The sequence below is a fragment of the Phaeodactylum tricornutum genome, genomic scaffold (assembly GCF_000150955.2).
Source record: "Phaeodactylum tricornutum CCAP 1055/1 PHATR_bd_31x35 genomic scaffold, whole genome shotgun sequence".
Taxonomy (NCBI): Eukaryota; Bacillariophyta; class Bacillariophyceae; order Surirellales; family Neidiaceae; genus Phaeodactylum; species Phaeodactylum tricornutum.
The window spans coordinates 121,917-139,120 of record NW_002238035.1 but is presented as its reverse complement, the minus strand read 5'-3'; the positions used below and the strand labels follow the sequence as shown (position 1 = coordinate 139,120).

The window sequence follows — 17,204 nt, the reverse complement described above, 5'->3', positions numbered from 1 at the left end:
TTTTGACTTATGAACTCATCAAGCTTCACAATCCGTTTTGTACGACTATCCTTTGGAAAAGCTCAATCCATTCACTGTAAGTATCTAGGAATAGATTTCGGTACAAAGTTTGTTTAAATTGACGTATGATTTTGTTCATAATGGAAAGAACACGTAAAACCAACCACTACCGCTCACTTCCCCTATAGAAGATAAGAATTTGTGTGCATGTTAAATGTAAATCTCCTGGTATTTTCAATTTCCTACAAGATTCCCCCGCCAGCTCAGGATATTAAATAGCGAGTCGGAGAGTCGAAAAATACTACAATGCTGCGCTATTTCGTTAACACCTAAAAGCTTAGTAGTCCAAATAATACACCAGTCCTAGACCACGCGCTACAAAAGCAAAGCATACCTCCCTTAGCATAGGTCTAGAAGCCGGAATCAAGGGGTAACAATTCCATCACAAGGTCCATCGGTGGAGAGACTGCATAAGGGAAGCGAAGATAAGGAATGGCAATGCTTATATAAGAGGCTTACCGAACTTAATTTTAACTGGAAGGAAGTTGGAGCAATAATTCAATAATCCATATGCTGGATAAAGTACCAACGCCGGATTTTCTTTATAAAGAGTCAATAGCAGGACGTGAGCCAGTCTATCAATCTGTCAAGAAATTTACGTCTCTCGATGTTAAATATTAGCAGAAAGAGAAATATCGTTTTCAAATCGATCCTCAATGATTCGACTTTTTTTAAAACGGAGCATTTTCAAAAGATTAATTTATTCAGATTCATTAATTTAGATTGTAATGAACCAACTTCAAAATATTTGGAAGAGCAAAATAACATCTTATTCCCAATGAAGTCGGCGAACGAAATCAGCCTATCGAAACCTCCATATTTTAAAGATGTTGAATGGTGTAGAAGGTGAATCTAGCAATTCTAGTAGGGGAATCGAGATTAATTGTGCGTGTGTACATAATTTTCATTCTCTCTACGCTCAAAGTTGGGCTAGCTTATAGATGTAAGAATATGGTTACTTTGTTTTTTAAACGGACGCATTTCTCATCCCCAGAATAACCATTTCTTGTCTTCAACCTGTTTCTGTGGCGGTCTAATATTTAAGTTTAGAGTATTTTATGCTGATTAATAAAGTCATACTCTTGTATCATTCTCCTCCTACGGAGATGGGCTGTTGCACTGTACTTTCGATGTACGCTCAGTCAACAACTTCGGCAACACGATCAATGAACGCAACCATATGAAACCTACTCCGACGATTATTTTAGTAGCTTCTTCTGGTGCAGCAAAGATAAGCATTATATGGAGTAAAAGGCTTCGATGAATATGTTGTAGCATTTTTCATAGCCACCTTTAAAATAATTGACTGATAAGAAGGATGCATTGTCGGCCCTATCAGAGAACAGCCGTAAAAAAATTCAAGAATAATTGAGTACACCATATGATGCGCTCCATTGCTGTGGATCCACAATACTATATTTTCCAGTTATCGAATCTTTCAATCTTAATTTCATGTCAAAACAAGGCTAACACAAAAGAAAACAAGTCCAAACGCAATGTCCAGAAAAACTGGTCGAGAAGTGGTTTACAGCTGATACAAACCCTTCTCAATTGTAGACTATAGAAGAAGAAAATCACTCTTGTGATCTGCGCAATGTTCATGAAATACTGGAGGATGGTTGGATTTCTTCCAAAAAAAGTGGAAGAGATATAAGCTAGTGCCATGAATCAGATTCTCTATATATTCCCGCCCATATTGGATACAATATTTGAGTGCTGGCTCTCTTTCTTTGAGGCTCGTCCACATTTGAAATTTGTCTTTTTTTGACTTTCACTTTTTCTATTTTATTCAAACTCAAATAGACCTGCAAAGGAATGTTTTAAAAAAGTAAGCATGTTATCACATCAAATTTTAGTGATTTCTCTTTTTAGCTATTGTGTTTAGAAATAATAAGCACAAATTTTGGAAAGAAAGAATATGTGCATGAATAAAAAATTCATTGAAAAGACGAAGGGGCGATCCTAACTTATCTGTCCAACTATAACTCTAAAGCCGTCAAACTGACAGTAAAGAGGCAATTGAATATTTTAGGAATAATTTTCTTTTTTAATTATTTTATTTAAAAAATGCCAGTTCCTCCTTTTCTCTCTGTGGCGCTTACCTCTTTTATTACGCACGATATCCCTGTTTCTCCCTATGGTTGTCTATCCTTTCAGACGCGCTGGCTTGTGCAGCTCTCAGCAGTATTTGCAGGCCACAGTGTCATGTGGGCATCTATTGCAATATCTCAAATTTGTCTGAAGAAAGCATTCTGTCTCTAGCATAGGTTTTACATTTGAGATACGCACCTTTCGTTTCAATAGGTAAAGTAGCAAGAGGAACCGGCCTCGAAAGAGTATCCAGAGCACAGGACCATGGCAATTATTGAGCTAGGTTGAGGGAAAATGCCCCGAAGAGGTCCGGGTCATATATCAATCTACATTCGGTATAGAGGTATATAACTAGATGGCCGACAATATAGTAGGCTGTAATGTAAGTTCAAACCCTAACGCAACGAGTAGAATGTTGCTCATGTACCAACATAATGTAAGAAATATTGCTATCTCTTACATTAATTAGAAACAATCTCACTTTCCATCATTAAAACACAATCAATCCTGCAGATGAATCAAAACTTTTTCAACACTTTTAATATGTGAAAACGCCCAAATTCTGATTCTCGTATACAGCCACACCTTTTAAAAATAGAACGTCACAGGCAGTCAACAAGGCAATGGCAATACACCCGTTTAAAATCCGGGATAAAGCAGAACAAGTTTGGGGACGGCATCGAACAGTAGGTAGGAACAATACAGCTGGCTTGGCTTCCGAGGGAAAGTCTCGCCTCCTCTTACAAATACACCTGGCCAATGGCAAAGGCGAGGTAGCCAGCATACATCATAACAAAAACAATTCCATGCCACCGGTAGAGCAAGAACTTGGAAAGTGAGACAAGAACAACAAACACCATTAAAACAGACGCCATAACGATGACACTCTGCAATATGCCTTCGTCGCGCAGTCCGTGGTATGGCTGGAAACCCGTACCAATACTGGTGTAAAGCATCCAAGGCAACCCAAGCCCTACCATGATGTTGAACGTGTTGCTCCCGAATGCATTGGAGACGGCCATATTTCCGAAACCATTTTGTGCAGCTACTCTGGATGCAACATAGTTTGGCAATGAAGTGCCTGCAGCGGACACCGTAACTCCAACAACCGCATCTGGGATATCCATCAAGGCAGCTAATGCTTCCAACGAAGCGACCATAATGTAAGACCCTACAATCAACCACACCAAACAAGATGTAGATGCAAGTAAGGCTTTTGGCAATGTAGCCGTTGGGTTTCCGTGATGGTCTAGAGTTCGGACGTCAGGAATTGTGTGGTGAATCAAGTATCGTAACGGGAACAGCAGGAAGAATAGGGCAATTTCCATGTTTGAACCTCCCACTGGTAATTCAATGAGAGGTACATGATCTTCCGCCGCTTCTGTAGCATCCAGGTCCTCGCTGTCACCTGTACCATTTGTCGCCCGCCTTTCAACTTCTTCGTGTCCTTGCATGGTGTCGTCCATTTTCTGTACCACAGTGGCAAGGATTTCAGCAGACGGAGCCATGATGTAAAAATTGCGTTTCCCAACTTCATTTTCGATTCGAATGATGAGACGAGCCTCATCAACCGAAACTTCAGTGAAGGGAGGATAAACTATGCGGTGTTTTTCAAAATCAGTTCTATCCGGAACGGACACCATTTTGTGATTCGTCAGAGTAAACCAACGCAAGTGCCAACCGTGCGTAGCCATACGGGCCTTGTTGTAGAAATAGGAACGTTGCCACATGAAACAAGAGAGCCGCCCTTCCACCTGAAATAAACGAAAGTTAGATATGGTACGTACGTGCAACTGACATCAACGAGAAGCTCGTGAATTCCATACCTTATTGATCTCCATATCATAAAGCCCGTGTTGATCACTAGGCTTAACCTCATTCACCATAAGTCTGAAAAGATCTGTGTGCCGTAAAGATTTTTCCAGCAAACTTGTCCCGCGAGCACTCCCACCGAAGCTCCCGTTTCCTACATCCTCGCTTATCGTCGAAGAACCTGTTCGTTGAAATATGGATGCTCTTTCTGTCATCCTACCCAAGTACAATTCGTGAAAATTCTCTGCAGGCTCTTGGTGAGCCAATGATTGGTTTTGTAGAAAAGGTAGGCTGTCAATCTTTACAGAATGGCGGATGTCGCTACCTACCAGAACATGTTTGGAAAAGTTGCCTATCGCACCATAATGGGCCATTCCGTCTCGTCTGGTCGTCCCCTTATCGAATAAAGAAACGATTTTTTCCATATTAGCGCACACAATGACGTATAATACGTAGCCGCCAAAGACCAAGGCTGATTCGCCGAAGGAAATGTATATGTGGTTTTCTCCGGAAGGATCAGTCGGATCCGGAGCCGAATCGCGAAGTGCGTAGTATAGAAGTCCGATGCCGAGAGCGTAGAAGCCGACTTCACGAATCAGGATCGCTGGATTGAGCTGAAGCGATCCCGACTTGGCGGCGTATACGGCTCCAGCGCAGATCACGAGCTGATTGAAAATTTCCGACCCTACAATCGTTCCAAGCCCCAGGCTGGAATGAGTGATGAACAGGGAAACAAAGGAGGAAAAGAGCTCGGGGGATGACGCGCCGGCTGCCATGAGTGTCGCTCCGGCGATATCATCTGGGATAGAAAACAGATTCGCCACCACGTTGAGTGCTGGTACAAAGCGTTCCTCGGTCACCACCGCCTGACCCCAGAACGAGAGACATGTGGCTAAGGTGAGACCAATCCATACAGCAATGGAAGCTGTAGGTACTTCGTCCTGATCATTCTGCATGGTACCGTTTGGTGCGAGGGAGATGTAGTCGGTATGCTTCGTAACTAGAGTGGCGGGTCGAATCTATTTGTGTACACAGAGCCAAATCGTAGATGCTACCAATAGTTCGGTATCGTTGACATGAAACGACCCATCGAATCTTCCTCGCATCCACATCCGCAGCTGGACTGACTGTGAGAATTCAAAGAACTACATAGATGGCGGAGAATACCGTTACTAACTGTAAACGTAAACCGTAACTTGCAGTCACAAACAATGGACTGTGTAACAGTAAGATATTTACAAGTCGAAATGAAAGTAGACCCTAGTAGTATGATAACCCTTTTTACTAATTTCCAGTTTTCCATGAGTTTTGTTGACAGTCATCGATGGATGTGAGACTACACGAAGACCAATGAAAAAAGTTTCAACCGAACGATGGGACAAAGTGAATGTGTCTCACTCCCAAGCCAACCTCCATCGTCGAACTTTTTTTCAAGCGTCTCTGAACCGAGAAACAGCGTAGCTCTGGTTTTCTGTTGGCTGCCTATCATCTCGGCTGTCAGCTATTTCAAGTTACGACGGATTTCATCCTTCACTGCAGCCGTGTTGCACCGAAGGGAGAGAAACAGTTTTGCTAGATATCGATCCAATGAGAGCGCTTCGAGCTGTGGCCGCAAGAAATGGTCTCTTTCGAAATGCCTCCTTTGGAAAAGATCTCTTTCGTCAAAATAGGGAAATACGGACTCAAGGTATTCCAACCCGTTCGTTTCCAAATACAGTATTCCTCGGTAGACTGATTAAAACCGGAACGGAAAGAAATTTCTCTTGTCATAATCTTCCTATTCATGGGAACATTTTAGTGCGCTTTCCTGTCTCGCACCAGAAAACTGACGTGCGACAACGCCCTGTAATCCAATCGCTGCGGTGGATGAGTAGAGAAAAGGACAATGGAATGGATAGACCGGGTGTAAGCAAATTGTTGGAAAAACCCGAATTGGACGCCAAAACCTCTTCCTTCGACCCGAAAGAGCACCTCCAACAGAAAATTTCCGAAACCCCCATCGTTGCACAAATGAACCAGCGAATTCAACGAGTGGTGCACGATCTGAATCTGGGCGACCAGCTGTCTGTCGTAGCGATTGTGACCTTGTTGGGTCTCATTCTCACTGCGCCATACGTCGTTCGACAAATGAAAAACTCGGAGAATGACCTGGAAGATCTCGTCACCACAGATGATCCCGTTGACGACTTCACTAAACTAGTACGCCAGGAATGGGGTGTCGAAGAGCGCGAAAACGCCGTCGAATATATGCTCAAAGATGTTCTCCAAAGCAGAGCTTTAAAAGAGGCGGCCCAATCTTTTGTGGTTCAGATTTTTGAGAGTCCTGAAGTCCAATCTGCTCTTAACCGACTTGTGAAAGCATTGTGGACACAGCTTGTCTCCGATCCAGAAACGATCAAGCAAGTTGTGCATATACTGCAAATTGCAATTCAAGATGAAAAAGTGCGAATTGCCGCGCAAAAGCTTCTTATTGAACTTACACAAGAACCGGAAGTTAAGCTGTCTTTACTTAAACTACTTCAGGAATTGGGGCGAGATGAAACGGTAACGGAGACAGTGCAGGCGCTCATCACGAATTCAGCTCACCGTTCTTTGAACGATCCAGAAGTATTAGAACACACCATGGAATTCGCATCGGACATTGTTGGTGATGACGTGGTACAGCAAACCGCCCGCGACGCCCTGTGGAACACAGTTGGCGACGCTGTGCGGCCAGCGACTTCAATACTTTTTACCGCTGCTGGGGTCGGGCTCGTCGCTTTCGGCATTGTCGCAATGGGATATGCTCGTTCATCTGAGAGTGAAGCCCAGCTTTTCGAAACGGCGGCGCGATCTCTTCAGATAAATACCGTAGCAGGGATATCGCGCGTTGCCTGTTGGCCGGGACAGCAATTAAAAGCGCTCTTTCGATCGTTTGGCGCAGTCCTTGTTTTCCCGCTCCAACTACTTCAACGGCAAGCCGTTGCACTAGGAAGGTGGACATGCGATGTGGCCACTAGCGGTCTGGCGCGAATCGGTATGCTGCCTGGCATGGCCGCTCATTCGATATGGGCCTACATGGTTGCATCGAGTAATCGCGCTATTGGGAAGCATAGAAGGTATTTTGCCTCGGCTGCGCATGGCTACGGAAACTACGAATCAATCTGGGAGACATTGTCACGCTATCTAACTTTACTGGCGGCTAAACCAGGACATGGATTTCACGCAATCTGGCAGCTGTTACGAAGTCAAGGCCAAGTAGCAGGAGAAACCCTCATCTTGCAAATATATTCCCTAGGTGAATCGATCTTATTCACCTCATCTAAGTTCACCTACTCCGTGCTGTCGGTACTGGAAGACTTCTTGACAGTGTTTCTAAAGGCAGCACACGACATCGGCAGTATTTTGGATCGAGCATTTGTAACCGCCGGCCGGGGTCTGTGACAGCTCGGGTGAAGTAATAGCCCTCATTCAAGAACGTGTACGTGACTTGACTGCACCACGATAAATACAAGAGTGCTTCCTACAACATTACGTCTGATTTTATATGCCCGATGCGAGATGGGTTGACAATTCAAAAATGTCGCTCTGAAGGGCAGAAACCTGGCGTGGATAGCCTGGTGTTGCTGTTGCAAGAAATTGACTCCGTATTCCGCTTTCTCGGCGACTAGTACTTTTTCAAGCCTCCCACCTTCATTCACATCGACAACATGGCTGAAGTACTGAGGGAGAGAAAGGGACAATGAGCTGCTCCGAGGAAAAAAAATCCGGTATTGGAGCCATACAAAAACCACCAGTACGACAAAACGATTGAGGGGTATTCGCAAAGTTTAAATAATAATTACGTTACAGCAATCTTCCTTAGATGTCAGTAATCCCGTTCAAATTGTCAGAGCGTATGGGATTACCACTACTAGTGAGAACGAGATTCCCATTTACCGGGGTACGAGTTCCGAGCGTCATGTTCCAAAACCATTTTCCCGTGTAATGTACCGTTTTCTAACATGAACAAAACAACATCTTCTTCCTTCGACGTTCCAAACGTTCCTTCGATCTCTTCTTTCGTCGGTTTGGCCAAACGCCCTGAACTACCAGGCTTTTCGTACTTGAATACTTGGAACGAGTCGACAACATTCACCATTGGAATAGACTTGTCCTTTTTTTGCTTTTCATACATGTCTTCGTCCACCAACAGCACCATCGTTATTGGGCGCTCGCTAGAATCTTGAATATCTTGAGGAGTGAAAATGAGTTGCTTGAGGGGCATGGTGGATTACAAAGTTCGCTCTTTAGAGGGTCTTTAGAAGTGGAACAGTGGTTTTACCAAAATATATGAGAAACAAGTGGGCCTAACCGTAAAGATATGGCGTGAAATCCTCTCTAAGAACGTCGAGAAATGCGAACACCATAAAGTCACGACTCAAAGGAACAAAAAGATTGACTGTGAGGCAAGACTCGTGTTCCAAAGTGCTTGCGGTTCTTTGCCGTGTGCTTTTTCGCTCTGGGAAAAGAAACTTTTTCCAAATTAGGTGACACGGAGAGACCAAGTTCGACTGCACTTATGGAACGTCACGGTACTGACTAAACTCGCATAATAATCGAGTAAAATGTTGTTGCACAGTGTTCACAAGCGAGGAAAGGAAGCATTAGAAGCCGGATTGCTCCGACACGAAGCGCTTTGTAAGCCTGTGTTCCTAACTTTTTGTAGGAGATTTTTTCATGAAATGATCGAGAGAATCTGCCGCAAAACACAGTCATGAACAACACTTAATTTTGTTCAAATTCAAATCTATAAAACGAAACATGAGAACAGCATTCGCAGTCACTGTCAATTACTATTCTTGGTATTCTTGTTGTCTTCAACAAAAGATCCGGAAGAGCTGAATTTCGCCTGCGTCTTATCGAACTTCTTTACCTTCGCATTTGCCATGAGGGCCTGAAACAAGAAGAACGAAGCGCCAACGATTCCCGCTGTCCGAAAAACAGTCCTTGAAGCCAACCCAGCCATGTTGAAAAAGAGCGATCCAAGAAGCACATTTTCCATTATACCCTGCCTTAGTCCGACACGCTCCAAAGCCTTCTCATTCTCCAGTGACCGTGTTCTAATTTTCAGGGTTCCATCTTCCATGGAACGCATCGTCTCCTCAATATAAGCAACCTTCTTTGGTTGCATTATGGCTGTTTCGATATCATCTACATTCAGGCCTGTCGCCTTTCCGAAAATCTGGAAATTTTTGTCAGCTTCGGACTTGTACTTTTTTGAACTTTCCGTAAAATCTTCGATAAAAGGTTGCGCCAATTTCCCAATATCGAAGTCTTTATCTAGCTCTTTCCCAATACCATCAACACTAGCAAAAGCACGGAATATAAAGGTGAACGTGCTTGGAAATCTAAAAACGTTGTTCTCAGTCAAAGTCTGAAGATCAGTACCGATGGTCTGTTTGATATTGCCGGATGATTTTCCGAGCTGCTTGTCTTTAAAAGCTCGCATAAAGTAACGGGCCAACTTTTCTACCGCCAGTCGATCCGCACCTTTGGCCAATACTCCGGCCTGTTCCACGCCAGCAACAAGTTCTTTCGCATTTTGAGCTAATTGAATATCAGAGATCTTGGGACCTCCGGCAAACAAGGCCGTGCAAAATTTACGAAAACCAGCCTTTACATTGGGGCTAAGCTCATCCATCATACCATAGTCATAATAAACAAGGTTTCCTTTCTTGTCAACGCAAAGATTTCCCGAGTGTGGATCGGCATGAAAATATCCGGTCTCGACTATCTGGCGCAAAAACGCATCAGCAACTCGTTTCGAAATGACTTTACGATCCAAGCCATTACGGTTAATTTCTTCAATATCTGTCAATTTGAAAGACTCAACGAACTCCATGACAAGCAGCCTAGGTGTTGTCACTTCTCGGATTACTTTAGGGATTCGGACCCAATCGTATCCCTGAAAATCTTTGGCGAACCGGTCGGTGTTATCCGCTTCGTTCAAATAGTCGATTTCAAGGTAGAGCAAACGCTCCGATTCCTCATATATGCTAACCCAATTACGATCCGCACCATCCGTTTTGGGATCAAACTTGTCAAGTAAAACAGCAAGTTTCTTCAAATTTTTAAGATCAATGTCGAACAATTCTTTCAAGCCAGATCGCTGCACTTTAATGGCCACTTTTTGACCTTTATATGTTGCAGTGTGCACTTGACCCAACGACGCAGCCTTTAAAGGTTTCGCAGAAAAATCAGTAAAGACTTGATCGACTGGTTTGCCTAGTTCCTTTTCAACTATTTCCTTTGCTCGTTCTCCACTGAAACCGGGCACATCGTCGGTCAGAGTCTTCAATACATCCGTATAGGTTGGTGGCAAAACATCGGTACGTGTAGAAATGACCTGTCCCAGTTTCACGAAACTAGGGCCAAGTTTGAGCAAACCATCACGGATGAACTCGGCTGCTTCGGTCTGAGCCTTCTTCAATTCCTCTTCCGAAGCACCTTTTGCTTTCATTTTGCGGGGTTTGAGGACGCGAAACACCGATGCCAGAGCAAACTTCCAAACTTCCGCGTTCCGTACAATGGATGAGGAATTAGCGCGCAATTCCCAACCGCGCTCCAGTACCTCTCCTTCACTGGCGTTTTCATCAAGTTCCATGTCCGCGGCGGCGTTGGAACTACCCACCAGTTGCAACAATTCACGAATAACTTTCTTCGTACGTGCGCGAAACCCTTCCCGTTTCACGTCATCCACGCAGAGTTCGTCCTTGGGTCCACCAGTCTCTTCGTCTATTTCGCAGGTTTCGTCAATGATTTCTTGAACAGCCCTCTCGGCTTCGAGCTCTATTGCCTTCATGAATTCTTGAGACATAAGATCGTCCGTTTGGGGAGACGGCTGATGGGATTTTGCAGGCTGGAGAGGATCGGCAGAGGACAACCCTTCTGATTGTGTCGTATCCGGCTCCGTTGTGGTCGCTAACAACTGACTGGTGCTAGTACCGCTCAACCTTGTCATGATCTGATGGTGCGATGACACCCTCGATATTGGTACGACGAAGGCATAGGTAGAGGACGAGATCGTGAGCGCCGCTTGTACGCACAGTATCCAGTAATTCATCGTACGCGACAAGAGTAAAAAAACGCCAGAAAGTCGTCAGACAATTAACAACGCAAACTAATTGCTCAGGACTTCTCGCGAAATAGATAGTCGACAAAAAAAGAAAGAAAAGCTTTGACGGGATGATTTGTTTACGGCTACGGGAATTCGAGATTGGCAGGTAGGGCCCTCGAGATTACAGTCTCTCACAGTCAGTTCAGGCTCTAGAGAGAGGTTTGACCTATGAATTGTCTCGTCCCGGCTCACGAATCGGTCGGTATGGGGACGCCACGGATCGATTTGGAAAAGACACGCTTCGGACTGCAACAGAGAGAGGCGAACGTCACTTCCAATTATCCACGACTAACCTAAGTTGGGATTCGATCGAGGATGAGGACAGTGGGACAGACACGGCTCCCGCACGTTGCTGACATCATCAATTGACGTATTTGGCAAGACTGACGTTTCGAGCAATCAGGAGAGACAAATGGAACTCGGACAACAACGGAGAACTCTGGAGAATCTTCTGTCATCAACATGTCTCTGACATACAGTCAGTCGGCTGAGGATGTATGCATCAGCGAAGCCTCGGTTCATGCCATGACGTATGTCGATGAGATGAGAATTCGTGTGCAAACTCATCCAATCTACCAATAGGAATTTTGCGATGAATGACGTCTGTGGAGTAGGACGTGGTTGAGCAACTGAAATTCTGCAGTGTTCTTTAAATACATAGAATGAAATTGAAGTCGCAAGGCAAGCTTACGTACGCACTGCAATCGAGGACATCATGAGACATGGACTATCCTCGTGTTTATTATTTTCGGAAGGTCAAGAAAGATAAGCGGTATACAGAAAGATCGGGTAGGACATATCCTTCTCGTTGTGCTCTCACGATGTGCCTACCACGTTGATTCTATTCAGGAGAATGACGAACATCATCAGCTCTCTCTAGCTGCCATTTTTCCTTATCCATTGAGAAACAACAATAGTTAATCATGGAGTACCGGACTGCTCATTTCCCACGATGAGATAAGGCGATCGACTAGTTTGACCACGCAAACTTCAAGTTTAGCAAACACTGACGTCTTCTGTAGCATTCTACATACAATAGTACAGAAATTTCCCTCAGCGAATTACTTCCAAACCTTCACTGACAAAACGCTGACAGCATCCACGTAGATCTGCGTAGCTCCACTACAAGGAAAAATTTCCTTCACATTTTCGATCTCCCGTTGGAACCTCTTGCCTTCTTCTCACAATTCCGGCCTTGCTTCCCCTTGGACAAGCCGCATTCAAGAACCTTTGCACGCCTCTCTTTCTCATTACTTTTGAACTCTCGAACGTCATCATGGCCCCACGCGATACCGTCTACGACCACAACGATACGCAGAAACGTTATGACTCGAGCAACAACAACGATCTCATCGAAGGTGCTGGTAAAATCCACTTGGCGGAAGCTCAGCTCTGGGGCAAAGGCATTATTGCCGATGTGAAACGTACCGTTGGCACCCACTGGTTTTCCGAGATGATCAACCTGAACCAGAAAACCGTTGCAGTTACTCTTCTCATGTTCATCACCGTCATCGCCCCGACTCTCACCTTTGGTGCGGTTTATGGAAAGGTCACTGAGAACCGAATTGGTGCTATTGAGACTATTCTAGCTACGGCTTGGGTCGGGTGCACATACGCTCTTGTTGGTGGTATGCCGATGGTAAGAAAAAATGCTGCTCTGTACTATCTCTGGCAAAAAAAGAATTCCCGCAATCACTCTCTGACAAAACCTCCGGTTACTATTGGCAGTGTATTATCGGTTCCACTGGTCCCGTCTTGGCTTTCTCTACTGTCATTTATAACATGTCTACGAATCTTGATGTCCCCTACTACACCTTCAACGCATGGATCAGTGTTTGGCTACTGGGGTATTGCTTGATTGCCGGCTTCTTTGACATCACCCGCTATGTGCGCCTTGCCACGCGCTTTACCGATGAGATCTTTGCTCTGCTCATTGTCAGTATTTTTGTCATGGACGCCATCGGCGATCCTTTCTCCGATGTCGGTATCCTTCGTTTCTTGGCTCCGGGTCATCCTTCGCACGAAGACAATGAGGACGATCCTGATTACGACTACTTAAAGACTGGCTTTTTGAGTGTGATTCTTGGTCTCGGAACAACGTCTCTGATCTTCTTTTTCCGAAGCTTCAAGTTCTCCTCCTTCTTCTGCAATCAGGGCGTTCGTACCTCCATCCATGACTTTGCGGTCACCGCTTCCGTTGTGACTTGGACGCTCGTCAAGGAGCTGCTATTTGAAAGTGTTGATACAGAGGGTCTTAAGGTCCCTGATCAGTTCGAGCCTACCTTTGCTTGCTGCGATTCCAGTTGCCTTACTTTCTTTCCCGATGACTGTCTTGGCCAGGCTGCTGCTGCTGGCACTCGTAGTTGGTTCGTGAGTTTCTCCGACTTCAATGGCAAGGGCTGGGTCCCGATTGCTGCAGCTGGACCGGCTCTCCTTGCCTTCGTGCTGGTGTACCTCGACAATGGTATCACTTGGCATTTGATCTATCACAAGAGTCACAACTTGCAACACGGAGAAGCCTACAACTACGACTTGTGTCTGAGTGGATTCTTCAACTTTGTGAACGCTATGCTCGGTTTACCGTGGTTGGTGGCTACCACTGTACCCTGCATTATTCACTTGAACTCTTTGGCTGAAAAGGACAAGGACGGCAAATTTCTATCCGTCCAGGAAACTCGGTTGACAATGTTGTTCTCCCATATGCTGGTGGGTCTCTCTATTTTGGCCTTGGACGTGCTGAAGCTGTTGCCTCTGCCGGTCTTGTACGGAGTCTTTTTGTTTATGGGTTTGTCGTCATTGCCCAATATTCAATTCTGGAATCGTTTCTTGCTTTTTTTCATGCAACCGAGCCAGTACCCCGAGACTGTCTACACTCGCTACATGAGCAAGGCCCGGATCCACAAATACACTTTGATACAGATTTTTTTCTTCGCGCTGGTGTTTATCGTACAAAATTTCAAGGCCATTGCTATTGTTTTTCCTCTAATGACGCTCCTCTGTATCCCGGCGCGCCTTTATTTCTTGCCTCGCTTCTTTGAAGGCTGGGAGCTCATGTTGCTCGATGGCGAAGACGAACAGATCCGCGAGTGGGAAGAAGCGAAGCAGCAATCCATGTTGTCCTCTGACGAGTTGCGTGTTGGCACTAAGCACGACATGAAGGTAGATGATGGTGATGATGATGCTTCCTCTGATGAGCAGGTCTAAACGTTTAGATCTGAGAGAATTGTTCGCGATCTCTTTTTGCGCTACACGCTGGGACACATCTAATCACATCGTTTACGCGCACTTGAATGAAAATGTTGTTTCTTGCAATACGTGTTTTATAGATATAACTTGCCGTATAACTCAAGGTATAGTTTTGTCAATTTTCTTCCAACCTCATGAGGTTTCTTCTGGATTTGGAGTATAATTTGTACGTCGTGTGTTTTTTTTGGCTCACATTGGGAAATGATTATATTACTTTTGGCAGCAGGGAATCTAGATTCCGAACGCCGTGATTGCTTCAACCTCCCATATAGCTCGCCCGGCTTTTGCCACGTAAGATTGAATCAACAGAACGACCGACATCATCACGTCCCAAGCGGTTGTGAAATCTATTTATAAATAACGAGGTGGCATTGTTCATTTCCGAGTAGCAGATACGGTAGTCGACTGCTCCGAAGAGAAGTACTTCAACATTATGGCAGGATGACGTCTCTCGTTGACTTCTACGACATCTTGGTACTGCTTCAGATTGGAATGGGAATACAACGGCGTTGGGAAGGCAACTGGCTGACGGAGCACACGTAGATCTGCGTGAAGAGTAGTACAAGGTTCACTTTTTCGAAACGAAGGAAGCCACACGAAGGGCTCCTTTCCGGTCCCTGTGAAATTCTCATAATCTGTCCTCCGGCATCAACCTTGAAAACACAGACCTCGAGAATCGACAAATTATCATTTCTTTCAAGAAAGACGTCATCATGGCCCCTCGAGATACAGTTTACGATCATAATGCGGAGAGTATGGATAAGCGCTACGATTCGAGCAGAAATGCCGACTTAATCGCCGACGCAGGAAAGGTCCACATGGACAAGCCCCAAATGTGGGGAAAAGGAATTATCAGTGACGTGAAACGAACAGTTCTCACCCATTGGAAGGACGAAATGATCAATCTCAACCAAAAGACGATCGCTGTTACCCTCCTTCTCTTTATATCCGTTATCGCTCCTACTCTTACTTTTGGTGCAGTGTACGGAAAGGTTACCGAGAACCGCATCGGAGCCATCGAAACAATTCTTGCGACAGCCTGGGTCGGATGTACTTACGCCCTGTTTGGCGGTATGCCTACGGTATGTAAAAGTGTCATTTCTGTTTATTCAGACGAAAATCTTTTCACGAATTCTCACGTAACATTACCGTCGATGAAACGTCTTAGTGCATCATTGGTTCTACCGGTCCCGTCCTTGCCTTCTCTACCGTGATCTACAATATGTCCGATTCTCTCGATATCCCCTTCCTGTCATTCAATGCTTGGATTAGTGCTTGGCTTTTTGGTTACTGTCTTCTTGCTGGATTTTTTGACTTGACACGCTTTGTCCGTCTCGCCACTCGTTTCACTGATGAGATTTTTGCACTTCTCATCGTCAGTATTTTCGTCATGGATGCAATCGGCGACCCCTTCTCCGATGTCGGTATTCTGCGCTATCTTGCCCCTCGCCACCCATCACATGAAGATTTTGAAGACGATCCGGACTACGACTTCAAAACGACTGGCCTTCTGAGCGTCATTCTTGGTCTTGGAACAACGTCTCTGATCTTCTTTTTCCGTAGCTTCAAGTTCTCCCCGTTTTTCTGCAACCAAGGCATTCGCACTTCCGTACACGACTTCGCGGTCACTGCATCCGTTGTGATTTGGACGCTTGTCAAGGAGCTTCTCTTCGACAATGTTGACACTGAGGGACTCAATGTCCCGGAGCGCTTTGAGCCCACCTTTGCTTGTTGCGATGCCAGTTGCCTTACCTTCTTCCCCGATGACTGCCTTGACCAGGCCGCCGCAGCCGGTACTCGCAGTTGGTTCGTTGACTTTTCTGACCTCAACGGCAAAGCCTGGGCCCCTTTCCTTGCGGCTGGTCCTGCCGTTCTCGCATTTGTCTTGTGCTTCCTCGATAACGGTATCACTTGGCATCTGATTAACCACAAGAGTCACAACTTGCAACACGGAGAAGCCTACAACTACGACTTGTGTCTGAGCGGATTCTTCAACTTTGTGAACGGTATGCTTGGACTCCCTTGGTTGGTGGCCACAACCGTGCCTTGCATCATCCACCTGAATGCTTTGGCTGACAAAGATAAGGACGGCAAATTTCTATCTGTCCAGGAAACTCGGTTGACACCTTTGTTCGCTCATCTATTAGTGGGGGTCTCCATTTTGGCTTTGGACGTGTTGAAGCTTCTGCCTCTGCCAGTCTTGTACGGAGTCTTTTTGTTTATGGGTTTGTCTTCGTTACCCAATATGCAGTTCTGGAACCGTTTCTTGTTCTTCTTTATGCAGCCCAGCGAGTACCCCGAGACCGTGTACACGCGCTACATGAGTAAGGCGCGTATCCACAAGTATACCTTGTTCCAGATTTTCTTCTTTGCATTGGTTTTCATTGTGCAGAACTTCAAGGTTATTGCCATTGTTTTCCCTCTGATGACCCTCCTCTGTATTCCGGCCCGTTTGTTTTTCTTGCCCCGTTTTTTTGAAGGCTGGGAACTTTTGTTGCTGGATGGCGAAGATGAAGCGATTTCGCAGTGGGAAGAAGCCAAGCAACGCTCAATGCTGTCTGAGGACGAACTACGAATGGCAACAAAACACGACATGAAGATTGACGATGGAGAAGAAGACGAAGAATCCTCGGAAGATCATGTTTGAGATCTGCAATTTACCCATTCATGAAAAGCAATAATCTGTAAAATTGTCGCGCTCGCTTCTGGTTTGATGTAGTTCCCATGTAAAACCTCAGCCTATTCTTATACCCTAAACCTTAACGCATGATTGCTATTGGCAGTATTTGCCAACAGCGAAACTGCGAAATATAGCCAGAGGATACACTTTTTTGTACGTAGCTCGCGCCTGTGGCGC

The 17,204-nt window shown here is 45.2% G+C and overlaps 6 protein-coding genes across 6 annotated transcripts; 3 read left to right on the top strand and 3 right to left on the bottom strand.

Annotated features, from left to right (window-relative positions):
- Positions 1 to 2,592: 2,592 nt before the first annotated feature.
- Positions 2,593 to 4,975, bottom strand: PHATRDRAFT_bd1680 (predicted protein). Its single transcript, XM_002176272.1, has 2 exons — positions 3,978 to 4,975; positions 2,593 to 3,905 (listed from the first exon to the last, which is right to left on the bottom strand). The coding sequence occupies exons 1-2, from the start codon at positions 4,917 to 4,919 to the stop codon at positions 2,892 to 2,894; spliced, it is 1,956 nt and encodes a 651-aa protein (XP_002176308.1). The 5' UTR covers positions 4,920 to 4,975; the 3' UTR covers positions 2,593 to 2,891.
- An 878-nt stretch (positions 4,976 to 5,853) lies between these two features.
- PHATRDRAFT_bd1350 (predicted protein) lies at positions 5,854 to 7,386 on the top strand (the record flags this gene model as incomplete). Its single annotated transcript, XM_002176296.1, has 1 exon — positions 5,854 to 7,386. One exon carries the CDS (start codon positions 5,854 to 5,856, stop codon positions 7,384 to 7,386), a length of 1,533 nt encoding a protein of 510 aa, XP_002176332.1.
- A 370-nt stretch (positions 7,387 to 7,756) lies between these two features.
- Positions 7,757 to 8,251, bottom strand: PHATRDRAFT_bd719 (predicted protein). The gene has a single exon (XM_002176271.1). The coding sequence runs from the start codon at positions 8,207 to 8,209 to the stop codon at positions 7,856 to 7,858; it is 354 nt and encodes a 117-aa protein (XP_002176307.1). The 5' UTR covers positions 8,210 to 8,251; the 3' UTR covers positions 7,757 to 7,855.
- Positions 8,252 to 8,770: 519 nt separating this feature from the next.
- PHATRDRAFT_bd474 (predicted protein) lies at positions 8,771 to 10,588 on the bottom strand (the record flags this gene model as incomplete). Its single annotated transcript, XM_002176270.1, has 1 exon — positions 8,771 to 10,588. The coding sequence occupies one exon, from the start codon at positions 10,586 to 10,588 to the stop codon at positions 8,771 to 8,773; it is 1,818 nt and encodes a 605-aa protein (XP_002176306.1).
- Positions 10,589 to 12,294: 1,706 nt separating this feature from the next.
- PHATRDRAFT_bd1677 (predicted protein) lies at positions 12,295 to 14,426 on the top strand. Its single transcript, XM_002176295.1, has 2 exons — positions 12,295 to 12,740; positions 12,830 to 14,426. The coding sequence occupies exons 1-2, from the start codon at positions 12,378 to 12,380 to the stop codon at positions 14,303 to 14,305; spliced, it is 1,839 nt and encodes a 612-aa protein (XP_002176331.1). The 5' UTR covers positions 12,295 to 12,377; the 3' UTR covers positions 14,306 to 14,426.
- A 566-nt stretch (positions 14,427 to 14,992) lies between these two features.
- PHATRDRAFT_bd714 (predicted protein) lies at positions 14,993 to 17,127 on the top strand. The gene is made up of 2 exons (XM_002176294.1): positions 14,993 to 15,429; positions 15,516 to 17,127. Exons 1-2 carry the CDS (start codon positions 15,061 to 15,063, stop codon positions 16,992 to 16,994), a joined length of 1,848 nt encoding a protein of 615 aa, XP_002176330.1. The 5' UTR covers positions 14,993 to 15,060; the 3' UTR covers positions 16,995 to 17,127.
- The last annotated feature ends 77 nt before the right edge of the window (positions 17,128 to 17,204 follow it).